The sequence below is a fragment of the Falco punctatus genome (assembly GCF_963210335.1).
Source record: "Falco punctatus genome assembly, chromosome: 1".
Taxonomy (NCBI): Eukaryota; Metazoa; Chordata; class Aves; order Falconiformes; family Falconidae; genus Falco; species Falco punctatus.
Window position 1 is genome coordinate 76208969 of NC_137580.1, and position 10122 is coordinate 76219090.

General features: G+C 54.3%; 1 protein-coding gene across 1 annotated transcript; it reads right to left on the reverse strand.

Annotated features, from left to right (window-relative positions):
• Positions 1–95: 95 nt before the first annotated feature.
• Positions 96–1122, reverse strand: CLDN23 (claudin 23; the record flags this gene model as incomplete). Its single annotated transcript, XM_080396256.1, has 1 exon — positions 96–1122. Exon 1 carries the CDS (start codon positions 792–794, stop codon positions 96–98), a length of 699 nt encoding a protein of 232 aa, XP_080252382.1. The 5' UTR covers positions 795–1122.
• Between the last annotated feature and the right edge of the window lie 9000 nt (positions 1123–10122).

Genomic DNA, 10122 nt, shown 5'->3' on the forward strand with positions numbered 1-10122 from the left:
TGGGAAGGGCATAGCCTGGAGGGGCAGGAGCCAGCGCTGCTCTCGGTGCCAGGCAGCCAGGCTGGCCGGTGCCCGCTGCTCTCCCTGCACTGGGGCTAGAAGTCAGAGTCACAAGGCAGGGTGCTCCTCTGCTGTCCATCTCGCTCGTCCTCCAGCACATCCCGGGGATTATGGTAAGCCCCAACGGTGGAGCACGGCCCAGCCTCCAGCACAGGGCTGGGGGGCAGCCTGGGGGTCCTGTGCTCCTTGCAGCAGTGATGGAAGCTGAGGGCGAGGGTCAGCCCCCCCAGGATCTCCAGGCAGCTTCCCAAGTAGCTCAGCACCAAGCTGTAGCCTACAACCAGGGTGCTGCCAGCCGGTGCGGGCAGCGCCCATAGCTCGTGGGTGTACCAGGAGGCAGGCACGAGGCTCAGCAGCCCCGAGAGGAGCAGCACAAGCCCTGCCGCCCCAGCCAGCGGGTGCCGTGGTTCCTTCTGCCAGCAGCGAACCCCCAGGGTAGCCACCAGCAACCCCACGAGGGTGAGCACCAGTGAGGTGGGCATCATCCCTTGGGCCACCCGCACAGGTACTTGCTCAAAGTAGCCCAACTCATCAGCCTGCCCGCAGCGGCGGTCGTGGCTGCTCTGCTGCTCTCTGCACATGTCCCAGATGCCGTGCTCCAGGACGAGGTCAATGGGCTGGTTGGGTATGAGGCTCACCTGCCTCCAGTTGGGTGCCAGCGTGCCCGTGAGCGTCAGCAGGAGCCCACAGGGGCACAGCACCAGCCCCACGATCATCACCGTCGGTGTCCGCATGCCGGGCAGGTGGGCGAAGCGGGCTCCAGCGTGCTCCTGCTGGCCGGGAACGTCCGTGGGGGAAGCGGGGGCTCGCTGCTGCCGCCCCCTCACCCGGGGGCAGGAGAGGTGGAACCGGTGCCCCGGCGCTGTCCCGCGGTAGGGCAGCGGTCCCAGGCACCCCCGGTGCGGCGGGCTGCTCGCGGAGCCACCGTCCCGGCGGTGCCCAGGCTGCGGGGAGGCGCCCGCGGCAGCAGGAAGTGCGGGCAGGGAGGGGCCGGGCGGGCAGGGCAGGGGCAGGGGCAGTGCGGGCAGGGCCGGCCAGGCAGGGGCAGGCAGGGCCCGGGCAGGGCAGAGCAACGACAGGGGAGGGCAGGGGCAGGCAGAGCAGCGGCAGGGGCGGGCAGGGCCGGCCGGGCAGGGGAGGGTGGGGGCAGGGGCTGGCAGGGCCGGCGGGGCAGCACCTCCCCAGAGCCTGGGGGACCCACGGGAGCTCTGGCCGCCGCTGTCCCCTTGCTACGCGGGGTTGGGATGCCGGGGGCAGTCACACACACCCCCCCCCCTCCGCTGCAGGTGGCACTGGGATGTCTCGGCGTCACCCTGGGGCTTGGCAGCGCTCCGTCCCTACTCCGCCCCGCTGAGGAAGCACAGGACCCTGTTATGGCTCAATTAAACTGGCTGGGAATTTATTTTACTGTCAACTGAATTAATTTATGAAAATCATTAGTTGAGATGAAAAGCTAGCAGCTCTCGCAGTTGGTAAGGACCCCGTGGTCCTCCCCAGGCTCAGGAGATCTTCCCAGCCCCTGGCCTTCATCATCTTGCTTTTCATCCCAGCAAGCATCTCCCTGGTCTTTAGGGACCGCTCCCGAGCTTGGCCCTGCTCCTCCCCTCCCAGGCTGCGCTCGGAGGCCATCCGCGGGTGCAGCAGCCTGGCTCTCGGCGGAAGAAGTCCCTGGAGTGTCCACTGAGATAGGTGGGGGAAGTCAACGCGTTTGAGAACCCGTAAGTGGGGTTTTGAGCCCCGCAAAGCAGCGGTCTTAGGCCTCTCCCGGTTTCCTTGAATTTCTGCAAGTCACGCTGAGCCCAGGAGAGGGCAGCATCCTCTGTGGATTCATTTGGCATGAGCAAGCCCAGGGGGTGCGGAGGGCTCCCCACGCCTGCCCCACGGCATCTCTGCACGGCTGCTCTTGTGGCCTTGGCCACCTGGAGAGCTGGGTGGGTCTGTGCTGGACCAGCTGCTCCCCGGCTCCCTTCCCCACTCCTGTGTCCTACAGCTATTCCCCAGGTACCCCTGAAGCCCTTCTGGTCTCTAGGTGCTAAATCGTTCCAGGGATGACTGTGGAGCTGTGGATCACTGGATCTCAGCCCAGCTGGAAGGCAGGGGTGGGCTGGGCCCGTGTCCCCAGCCACATCTGCAGGGCAGCAATGCTGGCAGCCAGCTATGCGTAGCTCCAGACTGGGGACACCTGGCTTTGTTGTACGCAGCTAGTAGTTTGCTAAAATTTGGCACTCCTCCACTGAAAAACTAAGCTAGAGGTTGCTGTTTCTTTTTCTGTCCCGTTAACTTTTTTAACTTTTACCCTATTCCAGCCATTGGTTCCGTGCCAAGCCACCCGTTACTGCCCTTGGAGCTGTGGGCCCAGCCAACACAGCAAATGCTGCCTGCCTGATGTGTTGCCCAAGGCTGCCTTCTGCTATGGGACCCCCACCCCTGACTGAAGCAGGCACCGAAAGAGCCTGAAATCTTCTAGTCCTGACTCTTGCAGCAGGCTGTGTTTTCCTTTCCATCTAGATGCAAGGTGGAGGTTGGCGGTGAGAAGATGTAGTCCTCCTGGGAGAGAGGGAGGCAGAGGGAAAAGGCTGGTAGGAAGCTGGATGGATGGATGAAGGCCTGTCAGTGCCTTTTGGCTCCTCCTGAGATCAGGTGGTTTTTTGCTAAGGTTACCCGTGTGGCTGGTGAGGGCTTTACTCCCCATCCCAGTTGTATGGGTGGGTTGTGTGCCAGCCCTGCTAGAGATGGAGAAATTCTGCATCTTGTTGGATTTGCCCACATTTTTCCCAGACAAGGCCAAGAAACCTAAACACCTACTGCTCAGGATTCAAGGGGTGCCACAGGTACCCCCCCACTGGGCTTTGCAGTGCCTGCCCTAGGGTGCCTCTCCCCGCAGCACCTTCCTTCTCCTCTTGTCCGCTCCCCCAGTGATGCTCTGCCCCTCTTGCCCTCGCTCCTACAGGCTTGGGTTTGGGAGGTGGCCACTGCTTGGATCTACAGCAGAAAGTAGAAACTGGGTGCTGCCAGAATTGCAATTAAGTACAGGGTCGGGTTTAACAACCTGGCCCTTTCCAATTTATGAACAATGCCCAGGAGGATGCATCTGCCCTTTGGACTGGTGCCCAGGCTCCTGATTGCAGGGCAGTGATAAGCAGGTTAGGTGATGTGGCCCTGATGCTGGATGACCTGCCCTGAGTAAGCCCGGGGAAGGAAACAGGATCAACAGAGCTGTTTCCCGATGCCACAAATTTATAGATTGTTCATTTCTTCCCTTTTACTTTCTAATGATGTGGTATGAAAAGCAATTCAAAGCAGAGCCTGGCCCTTTCCAAGCTCTGGGGAAGCATTTAAAGCCATCTGGTCTCAGAGATAAAATGGTCTGGCTGAAACTGCCTTCCTTCCCACACTTCCCTAGCTGCTGGGTGGGAAGGGCCACCTTACTTGGTGTTTCCTACTTCTTCAAGGCTGTGACTTAGTTTTCCCACCTTGGCAAAGTCACCTCTTTAAGAACACGTTGGAAACTTTGTCCAGGTCTGGTTGAATTACCTTGCATTTTATTCTTACTAGTTTTTAACGCCACATTTGTAAACTAGAGGAGCAGCAGAAGGCCTTGAGCTAACTGGAACTGGAAAAGAACCAGGGCAGGATGGTCAGATTCCAGACCAGAGATTGATTCCAAGGCGGGGGTGGGGGAAATATCGATGATGGGCTATTGATGTCAGATTGCTGCTTCCAGCCTCTGACACCCTGCATTGTTGAAGGCTGGGAACGTGTTCAGGGCTATATTTCTGTGTTCAGCCTGTTCCCTGCCTCCCTGGGTGTCCGGTTCCAGCCACTGGTGGTGACGGGACCCTAGACTGGACAAGTATTAGTGTATCTTAGTTGACAGTGGCTCAGTGTAGGATCAGTGTGGATAGGACTAGTGGCTTTTGGGTTACAGGATTATCACACCGAGCAGAGTTTGGTGTAATAGCTAGGCCTTGCCTGATGCCAGAAATGACCATAGCTGGGGGACACAGGCATGCAACAGTCTCCAAAGCTTCCTCTGCAATCCTTAGGTCTGTTCCAGACTCCCAGGTTCAGCTGAGCTTTCCAAAAGTGTCTCTGGAGAGAAGACCTTCCTTGCACAAAGGCAGCTCTGCCCCTGTGCTGTCTGCTGAGCTCATGACACTGAGACCATGGTGGAGCACCTGCGTGTGAGTGGTTTGTTCTGACCTCCTTCCCTTCACCGCTGCAGGGCTTGTCCTCAGCAGCAGGATCTCTCAGCATCCTGTTTGCCATGCGGGGAAGACCCGGGGCCAGGGCTATTTAGCAGGAGCCTGCAGCTGGTAATTCCTGTTTACATCCCGCTGACCCTGGGGCTTTGCCTGCATCGCATATGGCAGGCTCTCTCCCATACCACCACACTGCCTGCCTGTCACGCAAGTTACATCGTACCTGACTGCTTCTTGGGTTCAAAGTGACCTCAGCCCACACTGGACACCAGGCTATGTGGCAGGTGGGTCTGCGGACATGGCATGTGTGCTGTACCTCCCTGGGCTGCCCTATGTCTGGCAGGTGCCCAGCAGGCACAACAACAAACTCTGGCTGCGAATCCTTCTCCCTTTCTCTCACTTTAGGAGAATTCACTTTGCAGAGCCTGGCAGTGTCCTGTGTGTTGTAGGAGATGGGGACTGGCTGGGAACAGCACCTGGGGGCACTTGGGGGAAGTTGTAGTTTCCTCTGGTCTAGCCCCTTGGACAGGTCCGTTAGCCACCTGTGTTTGCCTCTCTGTTGGAACCATGAATCCCTGCAGGCTGGGAGAAAAGCAGGGGGGCTTGAACAGCCTGTACTGGTTTTTTAACACTAGACCTGGTCGTCTAAGCCTCTCCTCAGTCTCTGTCCCACAGGAAAGTCTCATTAGGCAGGTGTCCAAGCTGAAGGATATTGTTCTGACCATTACGTTTTGCTGTTTTTTCTTCTAGAATTTGGAGGCGGGGAGTTTCTAAGAGTGCAAAATGGGGGTTCCCCATTGGCGACTCATTGCTTTCAAGCCACAGGCCAGGCAGAATGCGAGTGCAGCCGGGACACTCTCTGCATTGTGCAAACAGCTGCAGTTGCAATGGGCTTCTCTCAGAGCGGCTCCCAGCTTCCTCCCTGGACATGCACACTACTGCCTTTGTGCCCGCCGGGAGGCCAAGGACGAGCCCCCAGGCAAGACAGGGTCTGCAGTCCTCCTTGCTTGCTGAATATGGAACAGGCATCTGTGTGTCCTCTCCAGAGCACAGGCAGTGGTGGTTGGCACACAGCACACAGGTCTGTCCCAGCCCTCCAGCCGTCAGGGCGTGAATTCTGCAAGCAGATTTATTAGCCTTCCATTTGCCCATTGACCTGCCAGCCTCCAGACTGGTGGTGATGGCAGCCCCGAGGATGCGCTTTAGAGGTGTTATCAGACGCCAGGGATGTGTCAGGTGTGCAAGGGCTTGCAAGCCCCGTGCTGCCAGGTCCCACAGCCAGGGCTGTGACCCAGAAGTAGTTTGTCGTACTCAGACTTGTGGCCCGTAAGTGTCTTGGCTGTTCCCCTGCTGAAAACCCAGCGTGAGGGAGCTGCGTACACCCGTGCAGTTGGGGGGCAGCATCCTGTAACACCTGCAGGGAGCAGCAAATCCATCAGTGAGCGCTGAGGTTGTTTCTGCAGCCCAGCTGTGACTCTGAACACTACTCAGACTAGATCCTAGGAATGAGTTGTTGAAAGCCTTATTAGACGCCCCCCAGGTATTCATTCATCCCTCAAACTCCCTCACTTCCAAACTGCTGCACTTGGACTTGCCAGATTGCCCAGTGCTGCTTCTGAGTCTTTGCTTTCAATCCAGAGGCTTATATAAGAAGTGTTTTTTGCAGCAATGTCTATTTTTTGTCTGACTCAATCCTGAAATGGTTGAGAGTGGTTTGGACACGAATGTCTCGTGCTGGGTTTTGGAGGTGCAGCTCTTTTCAGACAGGGAAAAGAGGGTGGTTTAAGCTGCGTCTGGCTGTGGAAATTGCATGTTTGTCCAGTCCCTGGGCCACAGAGCTTGGGAGCTAAAGGGCAATGCCAATACCCATGAGTGCAGAGCATGTTGCAACTGGCAAGGCAAAAGCAGTGCTTTGTGATGGGGTTCATATAGTTGCTGTAAATGTGACTCATCTGCATGTACTTTGATCTCTCGTCAGGCTCAAAGGCCTGAAACCAGAGAGCAGATGGCTCATGACTGTGCCTTGACGTATTTTCTAGCAGTTCGGTCAGCTCTGTGGGTCAAACCACTGGACGTATGGCCAAGGCTGCAGGATAAAAGACCTGCTTAAACCTTTCCTTTTGAGAAAGCGCTGGGCAGGAGGTGGCTGTGTCCCATGCCTGTTCTGGGGACTGAGAAACAGTGGGACTTCTTGTCTATGAGTATTTTATTCTGATAGTTTTGGATGGAAAGATAATTGCGTCTCACTCCCCTGTGATTTGCTGGTGAACAGACTGTCCGGCTTTGCTCCACAAGAGGATTCTGCCCCCTTTGGAGGAAAGCACAGGACTCTTCCAGGTTAGTCAGAGAAATCTTACAAGTGAAAGGAAAATACTTTTCTTCTTGGCAAGGTGTCAGATCCATGCAGTACAGCCTGCCTTCAATGTGCCTGATACCATCAACACATACTTTTGAGGCAGTGAGTACATCAGCGGAGACAAAACTGGTTGATTTTGGCATGGAGAAGCCAGTGAAATCACCAGCCACAGAGAATGTGAAGCAGAGGTACAGGCAGAGCAGGACTAGTCTTGGGTACCTTGTGCCTTCCCTGTTATACCAAGGTAAACCCCCACCCCTCTAGATCTGCACGCTGCAGTTCTACCAGCGTCTGCTTCTTTCTAGCCTTGCGTTCCCTTGTGGAGGACACCAGGCAACCTCTGCAATCCCAAAGTGTTGTGTGCTGCCCAGAACTGTCATTTGAACGTTCAAATACACGTTTGGCCAAACACCCACTGACCTACGGGCTGGGGCAGGAGGAGACTGTGAGTGGGAATATCACCGATCACCATGGTTCCTATCCTCTCATAATAAAAATGAGTAATCACTGGGTAAACAGCATCTCTGGTAGCCCTACCTGGAGGACTTTTTGCTCCTGAATTTCAAAGGCTGAAAAAATCACCAGGGTGAGAAAGCTCTTTATGAAATGTCACAGAAATCCTCTCTTCTCCTAAAATGCCAGGCTGCTTCAAAGCTCCAAGAAACCACTTGGCTCCCAGAAGGATGCTCAGTGTGCCACAGCCTGAATGAAGTGCCTGGCAGGACTTACTGCTCACACAAAGTAGAAAATTGCCTGCCGGTTGGCCCTGGGATGGTCAGGGTGCCCTCACTCAGAGACTGAGGGGCTTAATACTGGTGATGGTGGGAAGCCGTCATATGGATGGATGAGATTTTGGGCACTTGAGAAAGTATGGAGGCCTGCAGGATGATGGTCTTGCCTCCAGGATGGGGTGGCCTGATCATTCTTGCTCTGGCAGGTAGGAGAGGTTTCTACTGGTGGCGTTGGCCTGTGCCCCACTCAGATGGGACTTTCTCACGGATCTGGCTCTGGTGATCAGTGTTTGTGGCTGGCTGCAGGGCTGCCCTTCTCTGGGGGTGTCCAAGGGCAGGCTGCCACTCACTGCCCACAGCCCCCTCCAGGAATCGGCTCCCTCTTGAAGCAGGCATAAGCCGCGTGCCACATGGAAATTTGGTAAGCAACGCTATTCCCAACCCAGTGGAGTTTCATTAAGGCTAACCTGTAAGGAGAGCAGCTGGCCCTGCCTAGCTGCCTGTCCCAATCCCCCCTGCTTCTGCCAGCCACTTGGGCAGGAAGGAGAGGGCAGGCAGACACGGCAGCCATAGGCAGGGTAAAGCTAGGGTGAACTGTCTCCATCCCCTAATTATGAACCCCTTTGTGGCACTGATTTGGTCCCTGACACTTACTCAGGGATGGGAATAGAGTTACAAACATCCTTAACGCATGCAACACGTCCTCCCCTCCACCGCCAGAGGCAGGTTTGCTTCCAGCCTGCTCCCCTGCCTGGTTTGTGGCCTGTGTCATCCCATGTCCCGTTCTTTCCTTGGGTTACATCGATCTGTTTTCCAGGTATTTCACACCTGACTTGATTGAATTTCATCTGATTGATGTAATAGCCTGGTTTTGCCAGATCTTTAAGGTTATCTGATGAATCTACTTTCTGGCATTCCTCTGGTCTTGTTTTCTTTGACATTATCCGTAATATTTGTAAGGCAGCGTAGCGTGGCTTCTAGCCCACAATATGGAAACATTGAATAATACCAAAGCCAGGACCGTTTTCCTGCTGTTCCTTTCCGTATGTGTCCTTCTAGTCTGATCGTAAGCCATGAATAGCTCTTGTCACCAGATCGAGGTGCTATTTTTGCACCAATTTTACACCCAGCTTTCATCTAGATGGTATTTCCCTTTCTGACAAGAAGTCTGAATGGGATAACACAAAGTCTTCTATGGAGGTCAAAATTATCACATCTGCTGCTTCCCCTTTATCTGTCAGATCTTTGAGAGAGGAAGTTTAAATGGTTTGGTGTAAAATAGTTCTTAAGAAATCCCAGTTGTCTGCTCCTCAGCCCCCATACTACACCCCTTGGTGACTCTGAATTAATCCTGTGTGCAGGTCCATTTCCAGACACTGAATTATGGATCTATAACTTGTCTTCAAGCCTTTTAAACAGGATGCTGTGCCTCGTTCCGTGACATTTCCTTGGTTCCACTCTAGCCCTCCAGCAGTTCTTGGAGAGCATGGCTTGGGAACTGGAGACGACTCCTCCTCTGATAATGAGGTTTGCTGTAGCTCATACACATTTCACCTAGATGAAAGTTCGTGAACCTCTTCTTTCGCAATCCTGGCCCATTTCCCGACCCCTTTTCTGTTCATCGTCATGGCTAAATGCTGGGGCAAGAGTTTTGCTGTAGGTGCCTAAGAGAGAGACTGCAAAGTCTCAGCCAGTTATCTTTTTATCTTGGTGGTTTGTGGAGGGTAGTTGATCCCTTCAGTGAGTTATTCACCTCTAGATTCAACTTTTATGTGAAAGTTAAATGCAAGAAAAGTAGCAGAGTCATCAGTTTCTTCCATTTGCTTTTCTCAAATGAACAATGGTGTGGTCTCACCCACCCCTTGGTCCTTCCTCTTCACCCTCCTACTGCTGTTTCTTATGCCCATCACTAGTTTTTCAGCATACAAGTTATCTTCTCACTGGTAAGCCACCATTGGCAAGGCAAACATTAGGCACAGAGCTAGTCAATTCAGTCTAAGGCCACCTGCAAACTTTTGAGCTCTGCTAATTCTCAGATCTTTCTTCTGCTCTTCTCTTTTCCTCTTTCCTCCCTTTTATAAAAAAGCAGCTTGGAGGGGATTGCTCCTTCAGCGCGGGGCTTTCAGCCTGGACACTAGGAACAAAATCTCCCCCAAGAGGAGAGGCAGCCTTGGGACCGGTCCTCAGAGTGGTGGTGGCTTGCTGCACGTGGGGGTCTCTGAGTGTTGGTCAGACAAAGCTGTCTGGCCTGCACCAATGTTGGCAATAGTCTTGCTTCGAGAGGGAGTTTGGACCAGAGACTGTGGAGGGCTGTACCACACAATGCTGCCATGGGTCTGCAAAAGAAAATACTCAATACTTACCAAAGCTGGGTTATTCTTCTGCATCAGGAACACATCTGCCTTGCACTTGGACACAACAGTCCTTCCTTTTTCTCTGGCCAGGTGTTGGTGCCCTGTGAAGTGGCCCCATACGTACATGGAATGATCATACGTACAATGGAAGCACAGCGCATGCAGAAGAGCTGACCTTGCATTCCTCCCTCAGGCCTGCCACTGCATTTGAAATAGCCTTACTGAAATGTCTGAACTTGCAGGCTTGTTGCTGAGCTTCCTGAGCACCAGAATTTGGGATTTAATAGCTAGGGCTGGGAATGCCTGCATCCTTTCCCATGGCCAGGACTGCCCTGGGTGCCCTGGGTGCTGGTGCCTGTTCCGTTGTTTGCTGTCTCTGCTGCTACAGCAGTAATTAGGATAAGGTATAATTATGAAGT